The sequence below is a fragment of the Podarcis cretensis genome, assembly GCF_951804945.1.
Source record: "Podarcis cretensis genome assembly, chromosome: 12".
NCBI lineage: Eukaryota > Metazoa > Chordata > Lepidosauria > Squamata > Lacertidae > Podarcis > Podarcis cretensis.
Window position 1 is genome coordinate 10,940,810 of NC_137181.1, and position 26,151 is coordinate 10,966,960.

The 26,151-nt window shown below is 43.5% G+C and overlaps 1 protein-coding gene across 9 annotated transcripts in view; it reads right to left on the reverse strand.

Moving 5' to 3' along the window:
- Positions 1-9,490: 9,490 nt before the first annotated feature.
- The window catches only part of XYLB (xylulokinase), a 114,746-nt gene continuing 98,085 nt past the window's right edge, over positions 9,491-26,151 (reverse strand). For 3 of the 9 annotated variants that reach the window (XM_079946879.1, XM_079946876.1, XM_079946883.1), the window contains 2 exons: positions 22,937-23,059; positions 9,993-10,091 (listed from right to left, as the gene is read on the reverse strand). In XM_079946879.1, the coding sequence (XP_079803005.1) occupies positions 22,946-23,059 (114 nt within the window). In that variant the 3' untranslated portion in view covers positions 9,993-10,091; positions 22,937-22,945. Of the gene's footprint in view, positions 10,092-10,118; positions 10,749-22,936; positions 23,060-26,151 lie in introns of those variants that run through there. The other 6 variants (XM_079946881.1, XM_079946884.1, XM_079946878.1 and 3 more) reach the window with 4 other exon arrangements.

Consider the following 26,151-nt stretch of genomic DNA (forward strand, 5'->3'; position numbering starts at 1 on the left):
CTTATCCCTCTATAGACATTTTGTATGAAACTTTTGCCTAGCATACTCATCTCTGCAAAGCATGCTCCCTAATAGCATGTATTTCTGAATGTTATTTTCAGTAATAAATGCATTTTAATATGCTGTATGAAATGTCAAAGTTTTACATGAATCCCACCCTTATGGTACAATGTATTTCTGTACACGCTTCTTCCTTTTTAATGTAAGTCATTAGTCTCTTAGATCTACGATGCATAAACTGAATTAATACTGATTCATTTATTTATTACATTTGTATATAGCCCTTCATCCACAGGTCTCAGGGCGGTTCACGACATAAAAGTACAAGAACACAAAGTACATAATGAGGTTAATAAATAAAACTAATAATATCCAGTGCTTCTTTTTTTAAAAAAAAAAGAAAAGAAAAATATGAAGTTGTTACAATAAGTACCCACTGCATAACCTTGAGTACCCCTAGAGAAAAGCACTGATCATTTCCCCCATATTGGGAGAAGACAAGAGAAGAGCAGTAATATTTAGCAAAACAGTCTTAATTTGTGCATACGGAATGGGTCTGATGTCAGCTGAGGTTACCTGCTCATTCTCAGTCTTTGAAGTCCTTTGGAGTCACCATTCTCATGGGCCGTCAGGTAGAGATGGAAATATAACTTCTCTTAACATGGATAACCTCTAGTAAATGAGCGAACTCTGTCACGACAAGCCGATTATGGAAACTCGAAAAGAATGGGGCGTGGAGCTATATTTCGCTTGGCTTTTTCAGAATAAAACTGTAATCCAGAGCAGATTTACTTTTTTTTGGGGGGGGGGAGTAAGTTCCAATGAACTCCATGGTGTGATTTGTAAACTTTTTAAAGGATTCAGCTGTCAAAGGGGGAGGCAATGGGGCAGGGAATGAGGGTTGCAAGAAGAAGAATAAAGACCAGAATTTGCTCTACCATGGGGCTGGATTAACAACTGGGTTAAGTATGCTACTGAATAGGGTTAATAGGTTTTTCTATGGCTACTGGGCTTCTGCTGAATGCTTAAAAATAGAGCAATAAGAATCAAGCTACATGTTGCATCATGTACCTGCTTTAAAACACACTGCCCCTTCTCTCTTTTTCCTTTTCTTATTCTGCAAAAAAAATATATAGAAGCAAAAAGATGGTTCTGCACCATCAAGTACAAACTGATCTTCCATCTTCTCCTAACCCTGTAGCCTCAACGTGGCCTCAGTCTGGGTTTAAGGATTGAATGGGAAGTAGGTACCAAGGTGATTGATACAGCTAAAATTAAATATGGCAATAGTTCTACTGATTTCGGAGAGAGAGCGAGAGAGAGAGAGAGAGAGAGACTGAGACTAAACCCTTAGTTCTCCCAGGGGGATCTGTGGCCTTGATCCAGCTGTGCACCTTTTTTGAGCAAAAAGCAGCAATTATGCAAAACTTCTGTTCAGCAGCGAAGGGTCAGCAAAGGAAACTGAATGCAACCTGCAGCCCCATTCCTTTTTCCAGAACAGCTTTTTGATGCTACTAGAGCAAAGTTCTCTTGGTAGCTGGCTCTGGGTACAGTTTCTCACCAAGTTAGGAATATGCATGTGAAGTGGCTCTCACAAGTGTATGGAGCATCAAAATGCTGACCTTTGTCCGTTTACTTGCTTCTGTACTACATTGTATGCAAGGGGGAAGGGGAGGTTCCTGAAATATGCACTGGTTCTCTGTTTGATTAAACCAAATGCTAAACAAGATAAGCTGCTTGAGATCTGTGGTTGAATCTTCCGTCTCTGTAATTTTCTCTTGAGAGGCAGTCACTGTGGGGAGGGAGTTGGGGGTGTATGTGTATGAGAAAAAGAAGAGGGGGAGAATCGGTTTTGGGTGGCAGGGCTTGGGAGGGGAGGTTAACTTCTTACAAAACAGAGATGCCCAAGCTGCCCATTTTCCCCACTGAATAAGGCACACCCACCTACAGTTTAAAAAGAAAATCCTAAAATGCGGCAAATCCAGTTGATGATCTCTAGTGCCTCATGGGGTTTGGTCCCGATGCACACAACTGGGCTGCATTGTGTAATAATGACCCTACCTAAAGCCTACAGAAAATGACGGCGTTGTTCAGAAGTGTGATGGTTAGAAAATGGTTATTAAGTCCTTCCCTTCTGTTGCATTTGCCAGAAGTCTAAAGGGGGCGAATAATACCAACTGCTCATTTAATGTCGTGTGTATCCATGTTTCCTCTTCCCACCCACCCACCCAGCCCTTCTGCCTATCTAGACAAGAGTTCCTTTGACAATCTGAGAGAGTGCTACTCCCTACAGAACTCGCTTAAATTTTTAACAGATGGCCTGTAATAAGTAAATTGAAAAGTGCAAATAAGGTTAAAACAATTTTTCGTTATTGAATATCATTAACTTCAAGGCTGCCCACTTTAAAATGCTAATTAAGCCTCACTTTCCCTTTCGCGGGGTCCTGGTGAAGACAAATGGCTGTGGAGTAAATTAATCTTGTTTGCAAAGGACCGGCCCAGGAGAAAAATCTGATGAATAGATCTTCATCCCCACCCCCCAAGGTTATGCAAAGCATTTTTGAAATTTTCCACAGCGTGCAGCAGCTCCTGCTAATTAATTTCTTTCCCAAAACTATAAAGAGGGTCAACAAGAGCGTTGCAGACTGAGGCACACGGGTTAAACAGCAAAATGAACCCCTCGCCCGCCCCTTGCTCTTGAACGACGTCAGGACCAGGAATTACGTTGCCAGCTAGCGCAATCTAAAGGCACAGTCTCTCTTGGATGGCCTTCAGGAGATTCGCTGTCCAAGGACCAGGCTACGACTTCATTTCAAGAAACCTGGCTCCAGTTCAGGGCTGGTCTCTCTATGGTCACAAAGGAGGGGAAACACTTTGATAAAGGCACCTGGCTGAACTGAAGAAGATCCCCATGTTCATCTAAGGGAGGGGATTTGGGGAACGCCTTTTGGGCTGAGGGCCACATTTCCCTGGTGGAAAGCTCTTGACACCTGCATTTCAATAACGGGCAGGGACAGACACACACATAGTCACAAACCCTCAGGAGAGGGAGATGGGCACCCACAATCATTCATGTGCATTGGAAACAGAGGTGCATTTAATCCTGAGTGACTCCGATCATGTTTAACCTTCCGCATTCTGCATGGACGCTTTTCTTATGAAGTTGGATACGCAACACCTTTGCTGTGTCCCCAGAAGAATGTAAATGATGTTAATACACAGCTGAAGTGGAACCTCTGCATTGCAGCCGTTTAAAACCTTCAAAATGCTGTTGTATTCTGCTAACTTGGTGTGCACACGTGCATGGTTCGCTTTTTGCATATTTGCAAGGTACACCAGTCTGCCTCTCTGCTGAGACATTCCCCGCTCTGCTTGTATTTTCGGGCAGCAGATCCTCTTGGGCTTGCATGCTTTGAACAGCATCAAAGCCTTCCCCCCTCTCAACTGATATCCACTGGGACAGAAGTCCAGGGGTGTTGTGGCCCTTGGTCTGCAAAAGGTTCCCCAGGTCTACTTTATGGTCTGTTGGGAAACTTGCAGCCTCATGTGTCCATGGAGTCCATTTCAAAGCAAGTCACCCCTGGTTGGGTCTGAAAAAAATCTAAGCCAGTAAGAATGTTCACTGGGTCTATAGTGAAAGAGGCACTTTCTGCAAGGATGCTGTATTGATCTGTGTAAACTCAATTATGTTTCTAAAGGAAAGAACTGTAAGCAAAAGGAATGAAGCATCCAGATCTCCTAAGCCAATAGACATTCTCTGGGCCAAACTAGGCAGAAGGTGTGGGAAATCTGTTAATAGGATCCCAATGGTTTGTGTTTGTTTTGTCTTAGCTCAAAGAAGCACCAGGAGGTGGGAGTGTGACTTAGATTGGAGACATGGTTTGGGCAGCAAGAGATTGAATACCTTTGCCATAGGTCATCCCCCCAAGCCAAATCGAATTCCCCACCACTGAATGGTACCTCTATGTTGTGGGATGTAACATCACTGAAGCAGTCAAATACAACATTTCCTGTTTGCCCAGAGTGGATACAAAGGGGAATGTTGCTCCAGCCAGGAGGACTTTCTGTCACACCTGGTCTGGAGCATCCTCCCCCCACATGTGACCAGGTAGATGGGCGTGACCCTGGCAGACCCTATAAAAGACCTGGTCATTGAGCCATCTTCCCTTTTTTCACCTTATCCCATCTTGATGCCTTTTGCTGTGTGCTGGCTCTCAGCCAGCAGCACATGGGATCATCCCTCACAAAGGATGAACTCACACTTTTCTCTGTGACTGCAACTACAAGTTAAAACCTGCCTTCAGGACCATACAGTGAACTGAATGTAAGTAAACCTTATCATTACTTTTAAAAGAAGACCGTTGTGTCATTATTGTTTTTAAGAGGGAACTAAAGGGGATTTAGGGACGCGGGTGGCGCTGTGGGTTAAACCACAGAGCCTAGGACTTGCCAATTAGAAGGTCAGCGGTTCGAATCCCCGCGACGGGGTGAGCTCCCGTTGCTCGGTCCCTGCGCCTGCCAACCTAGCAGTTCGAAAGCACATCAAGTGCAAGTAGATAAATAGGTACTGCTCTGGCAGGAAGGTAAACGGCATTTCCGTGCACTGCTCTGGTTCGCTAGATGACCCGGAAGCTGTACGCCGGCTCCCTCGGCCAATAAAACGAGATGAGCGCTGCAACCCCAGAGTCGGTCACGACTGGATCTAATGGTCAGGGGTCCCTTTACCTTTAAAGGGGATTTACCATGAACAATCTAATCTGGACAAGCCAGACTGGACTGCTTAACTCAAATGGTTCTAACGGATCTATCCACTAGCTTCCTGCTATGTACAAGGGCATGTGCTTTGCTACTAGCTCACTAGCGTGAGTGAGGTAGGATAATATTTAATCAATATGTCCTCTTCTACTATCCACAACATTCCCACAAATGTTAATCAGGAAAAACTCAACGGAGGGAAGGATTACTGCCCCCTCCCTCTTTACCAGGGGCAGCCAGATGTTGGACTCGGTGTACGGCAGCAGTGAAAAAGGTGAATCATTAGGAAAGGGATTGAAAATAAAATTCCCAGCATTATGATCTATGGTGTCAATTGTGCTCGCCTCACCTCAAAAAGGATTCAGAAGAGCTCAAAAAGGTTCAGAAGAGGGCTACCAAATTGATAAAGCAGCTGGAGCAATTCTCCCATGAGGAAAGGTTGCAATTTTCAGGGCTCTTTGGAGGGAAAGTGAGTAAGAGGAGACATGAAAGAGCTGTATAAAATTATGCATGGAGTGAAGAGAGTGGAAAGAAGAAGAGCTTTGTTCCGTCTCTCATAAGACTAGCCAGGTTGATGGGAGTTGCAGTCCAACAGTTCTCAGGTGGTGACAGGCTCCCAACTCATGGACGAGAAACAACTGAAGCACAAAACCACAGCAATATTAATGCCCGAATGCCTGGGAGAATAATGATGGCATCAAAAAGATGACCCTGCTGGTACCCTGGCAACAGCACTCCACAAATCGGGGGCTTGCTTTGAAAAAGCCTGCTCTAGATTTAAGTATAGCGCAGGTGCAGCAAGCAAGAGCCCTCAAGATATTATTGGCTATAATTCCAATTAGTCCCAGCCAGCATATTCAATGGTCAGGGATGCACAACATTGGCTACCTCTGGGTCAGAGGAATCGAACATCGCCTTAGGTTGTCAGTTGCTTAGGTGGAAAGGCAATTGCATAATGCTTATACAGAAAAGAATAGTGCAATGGTACAGGCAATGACGCAGGTGGCGCTGTGGGTTAAAGCCTCAGCGCCTAGGACTTGCCGATCGAAAGGTCAGCGGTTTGAATCCCTGCGGCGGGGTGCGCTCCCGCTGCTCGGTCCCAGCGCCTGCCAACCTAGCAGTTCGAAAGCACCTCCGGGTGCAAGTAGATAAATAGGGACCGCTTACCAGCGGGAAGGTAAACGGCGTTTCCGTGTGCGGCTCTGGCTCGCCAGATGCAGCTTTGTCACGCTGGCCACGTGACCCGGAAGTGTCTTCGGACAGCGCTGGCCCCTGGCCTCTTAAGTGAGATGGGCGCACAACCCCAGAGTCTGTCAAGACTGGCCCGTACGGGCAGGGGTACCTTTACCTTTACAGGCAATGATCCTTATTGTGAGATGTCACAATTGTCCCCAATAGCAGGCTGAATTTCAGATCGCACAGATGAAGCATACAAGAATACATGTTGCTCCTCCACATGATCATACACCAGCCTTTCTCAGCCTGTGGGTCCCCAGATGTTGTTGGACTACAACTCCCATCACTCCTAGCTAGCAAGGCCAGAACTCAGGGATGATGGGAGTTGTAGTCCAACAACATCTGGGGACCCACAGGTTGAGAACCGCTGTAATACACGGAATCTGTAGCAAAGAGGCATAGGCTTTTGAGCCACGGAAGCACAGCTACCTTCTTGAAGGAATCCCACCTGGCCAAGCTGCAGAATGGGGGCTTGCGGGCACAATCTGGGTGTCTAGAAGAGTCCCAACTAAATCAAGGAGCAAAGCATGATTGATGGAACGCCGTGCAGAGACAGAGATCAAAGGGAGTGGGGGTGAAATGCATGCAACCCTCAACGGATGCCCATTGTAAACTGCAGTCATCCTGTGCTACATACAGGCTTAGTAGGGTACCACCTGGCCAGTGAAAAATATACTGTACCCAGATTATGATCAGATGCTTTTTGACATCCTATGCTTATTCCTCCTGTCCACTGCTGGCCTTGAGCCTAACCCTTAAGAGTAATGGCTTGCAGTGGCGTTGCTTTTTAAGCACCTCCTATATTCGCCACACACATCCACAGACATAAGCACACACCAAAAATAGTTAAACTGAAGAGGATTCAGCAGAGATCAAATTAGGTGTTGTTGGATCAATGGTGTCTTTTAAAGCACGAACACTGGGGTCGGTAGCTTCAGTTTGTCAGCACTTTGAAAGCAAATCCCTTCAGAAAGCGCCAACTGGTTTGTTTCCATTTCCATGATAAAAGGGCTTTAGGCAGCAAAGAAAATAATTTTTCATTGTGTCAAGCTTATTGGAGAATCAATAAACGTTTTGCAGATGGATTAGAGGTAGGTCCCAGGGACCATCGTGATGTTAAAGGGAACGGCTGCAGCTGTAGGCTGTCTAAGTCAACGCTTTGTATTCAAGATCCAGAAAACTAGAACTAGGAGAAAGGAGAGGCAAAGCGTGCGACTGAAAGGATGCTAACAGGCAGAAAACGTATTCAAGAACCGCCACGTGAGTTGAAAGCTTTTTCAGAGATCCAAGGGAGAGTCTATTTTCACGAATCCCACCTCCACACAATACTCCAGATACACTTATGTTTTTGTCCAAATTCTCAGAGAGTGGAAGTTTCACATTTTCATAGCAAGGTTGAGAAAAGACTAGGCAGAGGTATAGGAAGGGTGCTGCCAGATGGAGCAGTAGGCAATTCCAGGCTAGAAATATCTCTGGTTTGACTCTTAATAGAAAGAAGCTCCTAATAGGTTAGTAAATGACTCACAGCTCAGTGGCGGAGTACATGCATTGCATGCATAAGTTCCAGGGTCAATTTCTAGGTAATGGGACCCCTGACCATTAGGTCCAGTCGTGACCAACTCTGGGGTTGCGGCACTCATCTCGTTTTATTGGCCGAGGGAGCCGGCGTACAGCTTCCGGGTCCTGTGGCCAGCATGACTAAGCTGCTTCTGGCGAACCAGAGCAGCGCACGGAAACACTGTTTACCTTTCCACTGGAGCAGTACCTATTTATCTACTTGCTTTCGAACTGCTAGGTTGGCAGGAGCTGGGACCAAACAACAGGCGCTCACCCCGTTGCAGGGATTCGAACCGCTGACCTTCTGATCAGCAAGTCCTAGGCTCTGTGGTTTAACCCACAGCACCACCCGCGTCCCATCATCTCTCCCAATATTAGGGGAAATTGCTTGCAAGAATATGTACGTTAGTGGGGAAATTGCATAAAAATATGTGCATATTAGAAGTATGCACAAAAACGCTGGAAAATATCCGTGAGGATTTTTTAAAAATATTCCAAATCTTTAAAAAACAAAACATTTATTCGAAAGTTACAATACATTTTCAATCAATATATCCCCTCCACAGACACCTCTGTGATGATGGTGGTATGGAAATATCCTGTTCTTCTTCCATAAAAGAGAAAAAGGGTGACCAGATCGTGTCAAAGGTAAAGGTACTGATGCAAAAATGTGACAAGCTAGACTTAAGGTTGGAAAAAAACTGGGAGAAACCTGAATTGATATCCCTAGTTAGCTTAGGGCTGTCACATGTCTGAATTTTCCTGGTTTAGGGCAACGCTAAGTTAGCAGGCCATATGAACTGGACACCATGAACTGCCCTGTGCCTCATAGCCCAACACTAATTACCTGCCTCTTCGCATAAGGTTTGTTTGCTTGCTTGTTTCTTTAGGGGATGGAAGATGCCTCACCTGGGTTTCGAGATGATTTCTAAATATTAAAACACGCACACACACATATGCCTCACTTTCCTTTCCTTTTTTTAAGTATTCACAAAGAACGATGAGAAAACCTAGATGCTATGTAAGTCAAAGAGGGGGAAGTCTGTCCATTCCTAGTGCTGGGTTAGATGAACCAATCATTTGGCGGAGTTAAACGTTGCCTTGCCTGATACGGATCTCTTGAAGTAACCCCGCACTCACCCTACCCCAAAACTGTAAGGCGATACATTTGAAAAAATGCTGCATAAGAAAAGTCTGAAGGATCCTTCCTCACTGAAGCATCATATATAAGTTTATGATAGGAAGGCAGAAACCTCTACCATAAAAGCTGTGCAACTATTGCAGTTTATTAGCTTTCCAATGAAACAAGTAAAGCTAAAGGTGTTCTTCCTTGAAAGGAAAGAGAAAGGCCATTTAGCATCAGTCTTTAGGAGAGGGGCAGAATTGGCTCTTAAGTTTTTGTGGGGCAAGTTCATGCCTCACCTCTCTACATTCCTTTGAAGCAGAGACGTCTCAGCTGGGAAACACATGCCAGCGAGGGAATGGTGGAGTGTCCTTTAATCCAGAATGTCCTCTTTCTCCAGAAATAAGCATCCCTTCTGTTATGTACTGAAGTTCTCACCCTGGGCCAGCAGGGGGATACTGTAGATAGTTATGCAAATGAAGGATCGAAAGTGACGTTCAGTGATTGGATAGTTTGTATGCAAATGAAGGATCGAAAGTGACGTTCAGTGATTGGGTAGTTTTAGAAAATGGCAACAGTTACATTGTTCTGGAGCTCTATATAAGCAGGCTGACTGAGCTCCTCAGCTAGTTCTGTTCCAGCTTACAAATAAAGAGCTGCTTTGGAAGAATCACTGTGTCGTCTGCTATGTCTACCCACAACTTAACATCTTCTCCATTCCTGAGCTGGCCTCTAACCTTGGCCCAGCTCCCAAGACTCATATTCTGGTTCCTGCTATGAATTCTGCATCAGAAATAACCAAATATTGCACATGGAACAAATGGTGCAAATAAAATTTATTGTTTGCATTTATTTTGCATATGCAATTCAAATTTTCAAAGAATTTAAGTCATTTCTCCTTTTTTATTTGTGTTGGAAAAGGGGATATAGAATGGAAAGACTACATGAAACTGCGCAGGACTTTACAACCCAGCATTGTAACCCGGGAAACGTCTACCCAGCTTCAAGCTGGTTAATGAGGGTATAGCTAAAATACAGGGTTACTTTAGCCCACAGAATTGAATTCTTTGAAAAGGACATGTGAATACAAAAATCTCCAGTGATCTCTTACAGAAATTACATCAGATTTCCATGTTCTTTTTGGGTAAAAACATGGTAACTAACTGGTAGAGTAAGCCATCAGTTTTCATTTAGCACTGCCCAAATGTTTGTCCGAAGCTACAAACTTTGAAAAAAGTGCAGGTATTCTCAGAGTTCCGGACTTCAGGCTTTCAAGGTGAAGCAGCAGGCTGGCTTTTGTTTTTCCTGTTTAAAGAAGGTTTTAGACTGATTTTTTTGGCTCTCTCATATGATGATCCTTTGGCCTATTCAGTAACTGCAGCTCAAGTTCCTTATATCGTTTAAGCAAAGGCTGGTAAACCTAAAACAAAAGAGAAAGATTACATTTTAAAGGGAGCCATTAAAAATATTTTAGTCTTTTAGCCTCATAACCAAAGAAATCAATCTAGTACAAAAGTCCAGGGCTGTTTATGTGCAACTACTATTCTTTGAGTGACCTGTGCATTCACACATCCAGGCTCTGTGGTAAACGGTAGTGAAACTGAGGTAAACAGTAGCAATGAGAGATTAAATTCTAGGCCTTACTGGCAAATTTAATACGAGCAAATGACCAGGTCCAGATGATATCCACATGAGACTTTCTTAAGCAACTCAAATGCGAAATTGATGAGCTTCTAACAAAAATATGTAACTTGACAGCTGCCATACCTGAGGACTGGAAAGTGGCTAATACAACATCAGTTTTTAGAAGGGGATCCAGGAAATTACAGGCCATTTAGTTTAAAATCTTTTCAAAGGAAAACTGGTAGAAATCATGGTTAAAGAGGAAAAAAAATTGCCAAGCATGTAGAAGAAGTAGTCTTGCAAGGGTTAAGTCTTCTCTACCTTCCCCACCAAAGACTCTTGAGTAAGCTTAGAAATCATGAGAAGGATTTCTTAGCTGCCCCTTTACCATGAGGTCCCTGGGTGGGTTATGGCTGGCAGCTGAGGAAGGAGGCAGAATGTCCTCCATCATCATCTTCAAACAGAAATTCAACAGTGAGAGAAATTTATGTTTTTGCCAGATGATGTTGGAGGACACACCTAACATGTGGGATAAATCAGAGCAGGGAGTCCCTAGGCTCCACTTTACTGCTGCAGAATCTTTTGCAGAACCATCCTAGCAGACGCTGTGTCACAGGAAGAAAACACACAGAGTTCGAACTGCTTTGTGGATGCTCAAAGGAGCTGCTTCACATATGTCCACGACTGAAGCAGTGCCTCTCATTAGCTGCAAAGTCCCCAAGGTGGCCGGTTGCTCAGTGCCTCCGAGTCAATGATACACACAGGAAATGGAAACTAAAACAATAAATAGAGAGCTCCTCCAAAGGAGAGCCAAAAAAATAAAATAAAATATGAGATTTTTAAAACTCCAAAACCCAGTGTAGCTAATATTGCAGGTCTCTTCTCACATCTAGCCTATGTCATTTTTATTCCTGAGAAGATAAAGGGCCGGATTGGGGGGGGGGGGAGAGGACAAAACTACTGCCTGTGAACAATGGGAGGAAAAACAGGAGTTTATCTCTGGATAAACAAAGGGTTTCTCCCAAGCACCACTTTACATGAATGAAACCCACATCACGAGGTCTGAAAACCCTCCTTTCTAATGTTATCACAAGTAGTAAAACAATTCAGTAAGTTGGCAGCTTCAGGGAACAGGCTCTTAAACTGGTGTTTAAGAAGGTAAACCGACGACGAGAAGGGCTTGGAGGCTTCTCCTCCTCTTAATAAGCCAATATAGAAAGAAGCATCTTCTTGTCCTTGATTCTATTAAAAAAAAACAGGCTCAGAACTCTCCAGAGGGAATATATGTCAAAGAAAGGAATAAAGAACATTTATCTAGTATTTAAAGCATACACTTCATTTAATATCGAACTGCCAAGTTCCAGACAGGAAAAAAACCCCCATTGAATAGCACCTGAGCTTTTATCTACTACCATGTGCAGGCCTTAGTCAAGTTACACATATTGTACAGAAAAACTAAGGTCCACTGAAGGTGTGTATACCAGGAGTTCCTTAAGCCAATGAACTGAAAAACTTTATAAAAGACAAGGAATTGTGCATTTTTGGAGGCTCGTGAAACTCGAATAAAAGACAAGTCCATCTTTCAGTTTCATCCACCAGGCTAACTCAGACTCCTTTTCTAGGGGAACCCTTAAAATTCCTCACGGGCTCCTGAGGCGATTATTTTATTTATCTGTTTTAAAGTGTAGCTATTTAGGAGAGCAAGCTGCCCTTTTAAGTGCTTCCACATATATGTATTACAAGGTCTTCTGGGTGAGTAGAGGGGACCTTTTGCAAACACATGAAAAAAGTCCTGAGGGAATTTATCTACTAATTTATTTGACTGTGTCCCTCTGGAAAAGCCAATGAACTTTTTTGTCCCTGCCCTTGGAAATGCTCCCCTGACCTTTCAGACCTTGGAGGGGAGAGTCAGCTTTCTAAACAATCTGATCCTCAAATTCCAGCACTTTCTGGGAAAAGAGGGGGAAACTCCTCAACTAGAGGACTGCTCTCACGTATCTGCCCAGATTGCCTAATTTTGCTGTCTGTTCTGAGGAGAAAAGTGTCTCATTTTCCACAGAAACAAACCTGGAACAACAACTTATTATTATTATTATTATTATTATTATTATTATTATTCATTTCATTTCATTTCTAGACCGCTATATATTTTTTAAGGGGGGGAAACTGACAGCAGTTTACAGCCTACGCTAAAACATCAAACAAAACAATCCAGAATCAAACATTACCGATGAAAGTCAATACAAAGTATATCTTTGCATCATAATTAACAGGGAACAAAAAAAGTTATCTTAAAAAATTTCAAAACAGAACATGACGAAGAAGGTCAAGTACAGAATGCACATTTAAAACAGCATTTTAAGATTCCTCACCAAACATCTCACCCTTTATGTTTCTGAGGGGGGCGAGAACTGACATAGGTAGCCTTGAGATTGACAAGGTTTGAGGAAATCTCCTTGAAGATCAACAACCTGACGTATGTCTATCTGCAATGATAACATATCCATAGCTCCACTCCTTGACCTTAAACCCCTGGAATTTCAGGGCTGGGAAACATGGAGAAAAGATGCACTTTGCAACCTGCAAAAACTTTTGCATCACGGTCCAAGGTAACACAATCTCCCAAAAAACTGATTAGCAAGCAACCTTTTTCTCCAGCTGACAACTTTGTGGGCAAAGCGACCTAACATCAGCCATCACAGCAGAAACACAGGAAACTAGAGACTGATTTAAACTTATTTGGGAAAAGCCTACTGAGCCCTCCAAGCGTTATTATTGAAATGAGAGCTCAGGCTGCAAAATCTGCCTGGCCTTTGCCAAGCAGGCAGAGAAAACTTCAGGTGTGAAAAGGCTGCCTTGAGAAACTGCAGATTCCAACTCTGAAAACTCACAGCGGAAGCAGCCTAAGGTTTCTGCATAAGCCAGAGGATCAAGCACTGGGCTTCCCTTGTAATCTCAGTTCTGAAGGAGGAAAAATATACGATCCCTGTGACCCATGTGTTTGGGGTGAATAATAAAAGTATCAGCTGGGTGTCTGGATTCAAAATGTGGGCTTTAACAGTCTCTCCAGCAGGAGAGAGCCCCCAGTAGCAGAGTCACAAAGTCAAGCAGCACAGGGAAGCGTTAGGAATGCAGGCTGTTAAGCCTTTTACCCCATTTAGTCCGCTTGCAAACAGCATTCCTCTGTTTCTGTTTACCCCTCTTGCAATGAACAGACCACATGTTGGAAACTATATTGTGTATTTTGCACCCAGGAGTAATCTAGCTGTGTTCTCCTTGCTGCTGTATGGGACAATGAATCAGACCCTTGGATTTAGTAAGTAAAGCATTTTAAACAGACCACATACTGTTAAGTACGTTTAAAATGCTTTACTTACTAAATCCAAGGGTCTGATTCATTGTCCCATACAGCAGCAAGGAGAACACAGCTAATTACTCCTGGGTGCAAAATACACAATATAGTTTCCAACATGTGGTCTTAACCTGCAGCAAGTTCAGACGCATCCATCCTGGGTGATCACATGGCGAGAAGAGGGAAGGAACAGGAAGAGAAGGTTTTAAGTGATTTCTCATAAAAGAAGAGGGGGTGTGACCCAGTTGAGTCTAGGAATCAAGCTCTATTGTCTTAACCCCTTCATGCACCAACTAGGACTCATGTTTGACTGCAAGTTCAACTACAAGTTTGCATGGGTAGCCTCCGTCTACCAAGCTGTAATGTCTCAGCTGCAGGCCCTTTGCTATAAAATGGAGACTAACTGGCTGGGCTTTTGTAGGGACAGATGAGATGGATTGTAACGTATTCCATGCATTTAAAAAGGCTATAAAATGGCTCTTTAACAGCTACATTTTAATGATATACTCAGCCGGTTTCTATGGAGATTGTGGTGGTGGCCAGAAAAGGGTGCTTCACTTTAATATCATTCTAGTGTGCATCAGCCACTTACTTCAGGGATAAATCTTAAAATCACAGAAGGATTTCTTGCTAACCACATGACCAGGGCTGAGCACAAGCAATTGGGGAACGTTTGGTGAAAATGTATGTCTGTCATGTCAAAAGTAAGAGTTTCTGAAGCACATAGGCCTGGAGCTCCTTTCTCACCCACCTGGTCCTGCCATTTGTAAAACTGTTGTGGCCAGTTTGAGGCACACTGTGGTTTTAAAAAACAAACAACCCATAACCCAGGTAGCCTGAATTCAACAGCAAGAAAAGCTGCAACCTGTGTAAATTATGCAAATAAAGTATATCCTCATAATTTCACACTGGTGGGGGTGGGCTTTGCTAGTTATGGGGAAAGGAGAGATGTCCATAGTCACTCTGCATAGTTACATTAGAGAGCAGGCAAGAAAGAGATACTCTTCCACCAATTGGGTCAGGGATAGGGGAAACCTTTCATTAGCATGGCATTCCCTTCTGGGGAACCTGCCAAGGGTTGCAGGCCAGTAGAGGGTGGAGTCAGGGGCAAAAGTGAGTGGAGGAACAAATTTTAGCTTTGCACAATAGTAAAGGACCCCTGACCCTTAGGTCTAGTCGTGGACGGGGTTGCGGCGCTCATCTCGCTTTATTGGCCGAGGAAGCCGGCGTTTAGCTTCCGGGTCATGTGGCCAGCATGACTAAGCTGCTTCTGGAGAACCAGAGTTTATATTCTCATTGCTGCCTGGGTGCCCATCAGAGTGAGAACAGTGACTCCAAAGGACTTCAAAGAAACTCCGGCAGCACTGAGGATGAGCTGACATCAGAGTCATCAGGGGTTCACAAATTAGAGCTGCTTTGCTGAATATTACTGCTTTACTCTTGTCTTCTCCCCATATGAGGGATATTATCAGTGCTTTTTTCTGAGGGTACTCAGGGGTACGCAGTACCAGCACATTTTTTCAAGAAGAAAAGCACCGGTTAAAAGTATAGCACTTGCTGTAACAACTTTATGGTGAGTACAGCACCTCTTTTTTCTAGAAGAAAAGCATTGCTGACATCCATCTCTCTTCTCCATTGCAAGGGGCAGTGTCAGAGCTCAGGGACACATTCCCTGTTATCCACAATTAGCAATAGTCCAAAGTTGGAAACAATCCCATTGAAATCTGGTTAAATAAGATTTGGAATGTGGCTCTATCTCACCACAGAAGGGTAATTAAAGGCAGTTCAAGGATAGACACTTTTGGTGAGACTTGGCTTCCTTTCTTTGCCTTTATAAATAGAGACAGAAGGTACTTTTATTCCACCCATAACACAATAATCTCTGTGGAGAGGCTACTTGAACTGATAATACATAAATAAACATAGTGCTTCTGTGCTATGTACTGTGGATGGAACTTAATAAGAATGTACCACTGGACAAGTTGCTGTAGTTATATGCTGCTCTTATTGTTGTTTAGTCATTTAGTCGTGTCCAACTCTTCGTAACCCCATGGACCAGAGCACGCCAGGCACTCCTGTCTTCCACTGCCTCCCGCAGTTTGGTCAAACTCATGCTGGTAGCTTTGAGAACACTGTCCAACAATCTGGTCCTCTGTCGTCCCCTTCTCCTTGTGCCCTCCATCTTTCCCAGCATCAGGGTCTTTTCCAGGGAGTCTTATCTTCTCATGAGGTGGCCAAAGTATTGGAGCCTCAGCTTCAGGATCTGTCCTTCCAGTGAGCACTCAGGGCTGATTTCCTTCAGAATTGATAGGTTTGATCTTCTTGCAGTCCATGGGACTCTCAAGAGTCTCCTCCAGCACCATAATTCAAAAGCATCAATTCTTCGGCGATCAGCCTTCTTTATGGTCCAGCTCTCACTTCCATACATCACTACTGGGAAAACCATAGCTTGAACTATATGGACCTTTGTTGGCAAGGTGATGTCTCTGCTTTTTAAGATGCTGTCTAGGCTGCTCTTATATTTAAATGGAAAACAAGAAAAATGACTGGGTTGTCTCCACCAGTGCCCATTTCTCCACCTGGCTATTATGTGAGTTTCATATGAATTATGGAACAAATAGACATGATAGAAAAGGAATAAGGGATGAGGAGGGAAGAGAACAACCAACAGATTTGTTGGTTGTCCTCTTCCCTCCTCATCACTCTTTCCTTTCCTTTCATGTCTATTTGTTTCGAAGCCATTATGGCAAGAACCCATCCAGTCTAGTTTCTGTACAGCGCTAATGAGCATCTTGGTGTAACTAAACATGCACACCCAAGCAAGGTGGTGGGTTTATTTCCTGTCCTCAAGGATAGAGAAAAGTTTAGAGGTAGACTCATGTGGAACTTGAGCCTCAGAGGATTGAGGGTGCTTGGCAAAAAAGGGGGGGAGGAGGTAAGGGTTGCAAACCTCTGGCCTGAACCAGGAATTACTGCTGCATCCTCATAGCACATCAGCAGCATCTTGTTTTCCTTGAATATATATGTTGGAGCAAGCAAACTACCAAACAAGCACTTATGGCTGTATTAGGGGCATCAATATGTCAGGCAAAAATAGCTCTTTTATTTACTGAAATATCTATAGTCAAGCCTCACTAATTCTCACTTTGATTATCTGCAACCCTGATAAAGCCTGCTTGCTTTGTGCCAACTGAGATTTAATAGCACGGCCCTGTATTGGCTGAAAGCGGCTGTGCTACTGAGATAGCAAGCGCCGTATTCCTTTCCCAGCGTGAAGAATATTATTATTGTTTTTACAAATTAAAAGAGAGAGGGAAAAGAAACCATACTACCTTTATATACAGGCGTGCTCCACAGCATAGTGGTGAAAACATTGCTCTAAATTAAAAGTGTCAAAAGAAACGAACGGCTACATTTAAGGCTACAGTGCTTTTGACTGTTTTATTGGACTTGAATGCTTAACTTGCTAATTTGCAAAATTCCAGCATCTGCTGCAATGGGTCTCCCAGCCATTAGCATGAATAACTGATGTTTGGCTGTTGTTTTATACCCATGTGAACGTGGAGGGAAAATTAAACCGATCCTTCTTTCTTTGTTTCTATTAATTTTCTGTGAAATTCACCTCCTTGGGCCTCTCTGTTACTGTAAAAATGGGATATAAAATAAAGAAACTTTTGCAACCCATCTTGGACTCTTAAAATGCAGCACACTGTCTGAAGAAGAGGCTGTGTAATTTGAAAGCTGGCTTTCCTCCTCCTGGAATCATTCCCATTAAACAATCAAGGCTGGTTAGGGTTGCCAGAATTGCTGCAGCCTGATCTGAAGAAATCTTGGTTGATTAATTTCATGGGTTTTTAACCAATTGACTCCTTATCAATTAAATCTGCATATAAGCTCATGTGGATGAAAGAAATGGCATACTTTGTGTCTACATGAAATCCGCACTTGTTGCAGGGGCACCATCTGAGAAAAGGTATCCCCTCTCATGTGTGGAGAGAAGAAAGAATGCCTCTTTCAAAATGGCGTCAGCTATTGTGATGGCTCCAAAGACAGGAGTGCCTGGCGTGCTCTGGTCCACGGGGTCACAAAGAGTCGGACACGACTAAACGACTAAACAACAACAACAAAATTGTCATGGCTCCAGCCTTGAGCTCAGATGAGGAGGAGTCAGTCAAGGCTGGGGCTGCTGTAGCATCAGGTGAAGAACTGAGCCAGGCTCCTAGGCCTCACAGATGCTGCCCTCAATACAGACTCATCTGCCCAGTGGCACCAGCAGGGTACAAGGCAGGAGCCACAGAAAGGCAAAGATGTGCTCATCTTCATGTTGGGAATCTGACGTGAGATACCCAAACAGCAGAGGTTGCCCCCAGTTCTAGCCACCACATAGGGTCCAAAATAGTTTATCGCCTTAGAAGATTAGGTTTCAGAAATTGTTCCTGATGTTGATCTGTGCATACAGCTTGTAAAGGTAAAGGATCCCTGGACGGTTAAGTCCAGTCAAAGGTGACTATGGGGTATGGGGCTCATCTCGCTTCAGGCCGAGGGAGCCAGTGCTTGTCCACACACAGCTTTCCAGGTCATGTGGCCAGCATGACTAAACTACTTCTGACACAACACAACACTGTGATGGAAAACAGGGCTCACGGAAACACCATTTACTTTCCCGCCACAGCGGTACCTGTTTATCTACTTGCACTGGCTTGCTTTTGAATGGCTAGGTTGGCAGGAGCTGAGACAGAGCAACGGGAGCTCACCCCATTGCGTGGATTCGAACCACCGACCTTCTGATCAGCAAGCCCAAGAGGCTCAGTGATTTAAACCATAGCGCCACCCGCGTCTCTGTACAGCTTGTAGGATTTTGCAGATACAGATATATCCACACACTGAGTATCTCTGTTGCTCCGTTTTCAAGATGTAACACAGACTTTGACTCCCTTCTCAAGATTCACTGACTGACTACTGAGCTGACATGCCTTAATCACTTATATAGTCAGCACTGGGCTGTTACCATAGCAACTGGCTTGGCTGACCTTGCACCTGTGGCTTATCTCATCCATGGGACGATTTGTGCCCATGAAGGAAATTAACCCTTTGCTCCATGTCCAGTTCCTCCAGCACTTCACACCAGTGAATAGGCCCTTTAAGAGCCACAACCTTCAGGCCCAAGGAGGCTCGGGAGCCTGGGAAGAATGGACTGGGGGAAGAGACTCCTAAGTCTCAATTCTTCGCCAGCCCGGTTAGAGCAAATTGCTCTAATCACTTGGAGCTCTCCGTGGTGCTGCAGCCACTGGTCCACTTTAACTCTGTGGGTACCTGATACAGACAGCCACCTGCAGTTTGCAGCAAGTGGAGGAATTCTTGCAGGTCTCGCTAAGGAACACAATGTGTTCTCAGAAAATTGTTCGCATGACGAGTCAGTCATTTCCAATGATTTCTATGGTTGAAATTTCTAATGCGTTCCTGACCATGTAATTTTGACAGGGGGAAACTCTCTGAAATCTTGCAAAAGACAAACAAGGTAGGAAATAAAGAGCCAGTGTGGTGTAGTGGTTAAGAGCGGTAGTCTCGTAATCTGGGGAACCGGATTCGCGTCTCCGCTCCTCCACATGCAGCTGCTGGGTGACCTTGGGCCAGTCACACTTCTGTGAAGTCTCTCAGCCCCACTCACCTCACAGAGTGTTTGTTGTGGGGGAGGAAGGGAAAGGAGAATGTTAGCCGCTTTGAGACTCCTTAAAGGGAGTGAAAGGCGGGATATCAAATCCAAACTCTTCTTCTCTCCACTAGAGGTTCCTCATCATCTTGGGAAAAAGTGACAAGTGGGGAGCCACAGGGTTCTGTCCTGTTCAACATCTTTATAAAAGACTTGGATGAAGAAATTGAGGGGAAGCTCCTTCCTTAGAGGTTTATAAGTAGAGGTTAGATGGTCATTTCTCATGTAGGATTTAGTTGAGATTCCTGCACCACAGGGGGTTACCCTCGGGATCCCTTCCAACTCTACAATTCTATGATTCTATCCCCCCCCCCATTATTTTTGGTAAAATGGCTGCCGTGGACCAGCAAAACACAAAGAAGTAAGGTTTGTTTAAGACTGCTTATTTGTTTACTACACACAGGTCTGGCTCTTTGGATATCTGAATCTGCAGTGCGTATAGCAAGGCTTGGGTACTAATCTCTTGTGTTTTGATAACTGACTTTTCAAACAGCAAGTGTTTGGATAGTGGGACTTGCATGTAAGTACAATAATTAAACTTATTATACTTTACCTTACCTTACTGTTTTATCTTTTTTTGTAAACGGCTTTGAGGTTGTTGTTTTTTACAATCAAGCGATGCATAAATTTTATGAAATAATAAATAAAATTAAGTGGATTATATACAATGTTGCATACCAATTATTTCTTTTTAAGACTCTTGCATGGTTAATTGGAGTTGCTCTGTCAATCGGTCAAAATGTTTTTAATCCAATTAATCTAACCAATCAAACAAACAACGAGATGTTATACCCTAGTTGCCAAGTTTCAACTCACAGAGCCCACTTGTACCTTGACCAGTATCTTGGGTGGTGAGAGAAGTTGCCTGGACAGTTTAATCCCAAATCATTACATCAATTGCAGGAAGCCCAAATCTCATGGTACCTTTAAAGACTTAACAAATGTATCATGGCATAAGCTTTCATGCCCACGAAAGACAAGCAGGGTCTTCTCTGTGTTGGCACCTCTTGTATGGAATGCCTTTCCTTCTGAAGTATGAATGGTCCTGACTTTCTTTCAGCACCAGTTGCTAACTTCTCTTTGCCCTGGGTTTTGCAAGAGTTTAATGTGACGAGACTGTGTGCCTTCTTAAATGGTATGTTTCTCTTAATCTTTATATTTTATCTGATTCTGTTGTGTTATGAACTGGACTTTTATGTTTTTGAGGATTTTAAATGCAATCCACCTTGGGGTTGTTAATCAATGAAAGGTGTGGCTAGAAATACACGAATAAAAATTAATGACAATAAAATCAAAGGTTAATAATCCAAACCCTTACCTACCCGCAGCAGCTGAAAATGTGACGTCTAATTCCTTCACATTTCAGGTAGCTGCATTCTATTGACCTTATTTTGGAAATCTCCTTCTAAGAGATTTCTGGAGTATATAGCCTTAGGCAATTAAATGGATTTATTTTTTGTAATTGATGTCCAAAGGAAATAAAGAACACTCAACGATGCGTTAAAAAGGACCCTTAGGAACATAAATTCCCTCATCGTTACAGCAACAAAATCTAATGCATCACAAGGAGTGATATTTTACAAAAAGTAATTATACAGGCCACCCTGAGAAGCCTGATCTTGCTGCGTGTAGCGATGCACTCAGCAGACTTCTGCATACGTGGCAGCTACCAGTGGGTAAATTAGTTTCACTTGCTACCTGTCCTTAACTGCATCTGAAGCAAGTGGGAGATACATTACAAGTCTCCACTGTGGCTCCCCAGTGCATAGAGGGTGCAGGCAGTTTTCTTCATCAAGCGGTTGGGATCTGAAGGAGGAATAGGAATGGATAGATCTGTGAATTTCAGTTTTTCTCCACTTTCCATTCATGGGGATTTATTAATTTATTGGTTCAGGAAGACAAATTAGGTAGATCTGCACACCAAACGAATATCCCCACCCCCGCACCCCATAATGTGGAAGTAAGCTGTCACTTCATGGAGCAAGATATTAGGAATGGGAGGTTAAGTTGAATGCACATCTGAGTGAAGATGCTGCCTCTACTTTGCTTTCAGTGGGATACACATCCAGGCTCATCTCATAGGGGAAATGTTAGGGTTCAATACCCAATATATCCTGTGGGTTCTTCCTGGATGGCCAATAAGATCCAGACTCCAACTGTACATTAAACAGGATGTTTATTTTGGCATTGCAAGGCCAAGGCAACACAACCTCCAACAGCATGCAGCTGAGGGGTGACACACCAAATATGAAAAAAAGCACATGGAAGCAAAGGGGCAGTTATGCCCATACAGTGGTACCTCAGGTTACATATGTTTCAGGTTACAGACTCCGCTAACCCAGAAATAGTGCTTCAGGTTAAGAACTTTGCTTCAGGGTAAGAACAGAAATCGTGCTCCGGCAGCGTGGTGGCAGCAGGTGGCCCCATTAGCTAAAGTGGTGCTTCAGGTTAAGAACAGTTTCAGGTTAAGTATGGACCTCCGGAACGAATTAAGTACTTAACCCGAGGTACCACTGTATATGCCAGTACTTCCTTCTACTAGCTTCCACTGGTTTAATCACAAGGAACTGTCCTTAACAGTTTTAGCAAAAACTCCTGTACGCATGTCCTTCTGTCCTTCTTTCATGGTTCTCTTAAAAAGCACGACCTTCACATTCCAACCTTCGCTTGCTCAGCCTTGCTATCACACATTTCAGTTTTCAGTTTTATTACTTCTGTGACAATCCAAATGCACATCCCGTCGAAAACAAAGCAGCATGGACAAACCATGATGTCACTTCACAGACATTTGGGTTACGTATGCAGCCCCTGATCCAGCAACTGATGATACCCATGGAAGTTTGGTTCCACGTAAGGGGCTGGATCAGGGCATGGATTTGTGGAGGATGAAAGAGAAGAGCAAACAAAGACACTTTTCCTCTTTTTGCCCTGACCCTCAATGAGATTTCAGCTCCTTGCATTCACTGCAAAAAATAAATAAAGGCCTGCAAAGCAGCAACCAAAAGCAATAAAATCCACAAACCACCATAAGACAAAATAATAATCCATAAGAAATCAATACCAACAGACAGTGATTGTTTTAAAACAGCCAGTCCACCTAGAGCAAAGGTTCTCTCAAGCTATTTGCCCAGTTCTGCGAGTGACCTCAGCAAGGGAATTGACATAGGACTCAGTTATATTACTAAAGAAAAATAATTTTAAATGTGTTATAACACTATGACACCAGATGACGCTGTAGAGTTCCGTTTTTCACCAACGCGATTTCCCATTATGAGGTTTACAACACATTTTCCTGAAACATTTTTTTGATGTGTCTAGAACCTTGGTTCCCAAACAGCTCCGTTGTCGTACATTTCAGTTCCCAAACGCTGAAAACCCAGAAGTAAATGCTTCCGTTTTTCAATGTTTTTCGGAACCCAAACATGCAGCACAGCTTCTGCTGAGTGCAAGAAGCTCTTGCAACCAATGGGAAGCCGCGCCTCGGTTTTTGGACGTTTCAGATTTCAGATTTTGTTCGAGAACTGAGGTACCACTGTATTCACGTGACATTTCACCCAACAAATGGAACCACCCCACATACTGTGAAACCTCATTCAGCTGGTAATAAGCTCATTAGATGGAAGCCTTTCTCCCTCTGATGGCTCCTCCTCCTTGGACATGGCTGAAAGTCCCTCAAGGAAGCAAAACCAACATTTGAAGGAAGCTTCAAATAAAGGTAAATTCACTCAACACGGTTGTGTGCCATACGGTTCTCTTTCCTTAAGTTAAACAAAGGGACAAAGGGGTGTCCCAAATGCACACTGCACAGCTGGGTGGATTGCTTCAGGGATGTATAATCTAGGGCAACCTTTTCCAAACCTGGTATCCCACGTGGTTTAGACTACAATTCCCATCAGTCCCAGCCAGCACAGGGTGATGGGAGTTGTAGTTCAAAACATGCGGAGGAAACTAGCTTGGCCAAGGCTGGTCTAGGGGCTGAAGCGCTGCCAGTCACAGGAGTCAGCGTTACAGCCCTCTGTTCCGTTCTGCACATTTAAAAGGCTGCAAGCACATGCATGTAATTTGGGTACCACATGGTCTCAGCATCAGGCTAGGAGTATACAGTATATAAGAGAGGTGTGCAGCAAGTTGGAGGCTTTGGAAGGTAATCACAAACATTTTGTATTAACAACTTCCATGCATATGCACAAAAACAGCGAGAGGCCTTGAAGCAAGTGTCATGTGCCTTAACATTGTTAGGCCATTTTGCAGGGCATGTGGCTTGTAAAAACACCAGCGCTGTGATTATCTTTCGAGATAATCGTACTCCATTCTTGTGCCTTTTGGCTTAATTAACCAACAAGCCAAGCATCTCCGGTTTTAATAGATTGCTAAACTAGTGCTGCATTTTAATGCCGTAATAATGGATTCTTACTGTCTGTTAGCATATACTTAGTGTTATAAAATCTTCCCAGTTATTTCAGTCATGCCTACTGCTTCGGATTAATCTTCCTTTTCTAAAAGAAATGTTTTCAAATCTTCTCTTCTACCTCTTCTCCTTTTTATTATCAAATGAGGGTTGGGGGAGAAGCCTCAATAGGTTTACTGAAACAAGACACAAAGAACTTGATGGGCTCAGCTGGTCATTCAAATCCACCCTGGATGGATAATGAGCAAAAATTAATTACCATTAGATGGCTCTTTTAACAGCCTATTCATTTGTCCACTGATTTGAAGACAGAATCAGTTGCTCCAGGCCAGCTTTCCAACACCGCAACATCATCATGATAAATGAGAGCATTTGCCAAGCGTCCAGACCGCAAAGACAGACACCTCCATGTTATTAGATGAATCTCCTGTTTTGTTAAAGTCTACATGGCTGGCTTTGTTCGATGTCTAGATTGCCCAATATGGCACCCAGGGGAACCACAGCACCCTCAGCCAAAACCCTTGGCACCCACCAAGGCCCCTGCTCTCTCTCTCTCTCTTTTGGGTTGGTTGGGAGGGGGGTGCCTGTCTTTTTGCAGGGGGTGTACGCTTTTTTGTTGGTTTTTCTTTGCTTTTAGAGGTTAGCTGTTTTGTTTGGAATGGTTGTCTGAGCATTGCTAGTTTTTACTCTGTGAAATGGGTACTTTGTGGTATCCAAAACAGTTTCTTACATTTCCAAATATGCCCACAGGCCCCAAAAGGCTGAAAGCCTCTGTTCCTATGCCAACAATGGTTCCTCAACCTGGCTCCCAGTTTGCTTGGAGCCACAATTCAGTGTACTGGTTTAACCTACTAAGCTCTGAGTCAGCCTTCCCCCACCAGAGGTTGCTAGACTGCAACTCCCATTATCCCTGACTATTGGCCATGCTGCCAAGGCTCATGGGAGTTGAAGTCCAACAATATTTGATGGCCACCAGATTGAGGAATGCTGTTCCAAACTGTATGCAAACCAAGTATTTACCACTTTCTCCTGTGTGAACCTGTTCAACTTCTGCTATCATTTTCTAAGGTATTCCTTTGTTTGGCAATTAAACAGGTGAATACCAGAAAAGAAGACTTTGGGGGGCGGCACCCTGATTTTTCACCACCCAAGAACCAGAAGCCAACTCCAAGGCTAATATTGAGTGAATTGTAGCATAAACACTAAAGCGAAATCTGAGCAACAGGCCTCAAGCCTCAGTTACAAAACAAGAACTGCAGCATAAGCTAGCACTGTAATAAAATAAGTTTAATGAAAAAAGAACTCTCACTTCTCTCTCTCTCTCTACTCTCCCTTGCCTTCTACCATATAATTTTAAATAGAATCTAGATGCTGTAAAAATAATCATAAAATGAAAACACTTGCCCTCTTTACAATCTAAATTATTATTATTATTATTATTATTATTATTATTATTAGCATTCACATTTTTATCCTTCTCTTCAGCCTCTGATTGGGTAGGAAGAGTAGGAAGGAAGCAAGCTCATGCATTAATTCTTAGTTACAGAGATCTAGTAGTGAACAGCAGGGATGGAAAAATTTGGAGAGAAGCCAAAAGTTACTGGTATTTCAACAGAGGCAATGGGAGACCCTGCAGACCATTCTGTCTCTCTCAGACACACACACACACACACACACACACACACACTTAGATGGCTCACTAGATGGACTTGAAACCAGAATCAACTCGAAAACTTCACACATGAGAGCACACTGACACTACCCAAGAATTATTAATCCATTTCCCTTTTGAAAACCCAGAACATAACCAGCCCACACAACCCCACTTGCATTGTTTCCTATTAAGTGGCTCAGTGGAACATGACTTGCAAATGTGTCAGGAGGTACAAGAAGCAAGGTTTTCCGTGCAATGAGGCATGTCGTCGCCGTCTCCAAGAAGGGATACAGGGCAGCGTGCTTCAGTTTCGTTGCACTCACTCCTATTATTAAAATGTAAGTGGGGGGCAACGCAACGGAGCATTCATAAAATTAGTCTTGATATCTACTCATGGGTGTAATTGTTTTCTCTTTCTCTTTTGCTTCAGGATTGTCTAATACCTGTGTTGTCATTTATTTGTTTTTGCTAACGCTGGGGATTTTAAAAAGCAGTCTGTGAGCTGGTTTGGCAAGTGAAAAGAGGCAAGGCAGCTTCACTGGGCGAACAGCACAATGCTAGCCTGCATTTCTTGGAGCAACTTCAGTGCTGAAATAAACCTTGGGTGTATATTTACATTTGATGTATGCAAACGTATGGGTCCACAATGTCTTCAAGACATCACCCATCTATATATTGGCTTTATGTGAAACAACCTGGTGTGAAGAGAGCTTGTCTGTAGTATCGGGTGGTG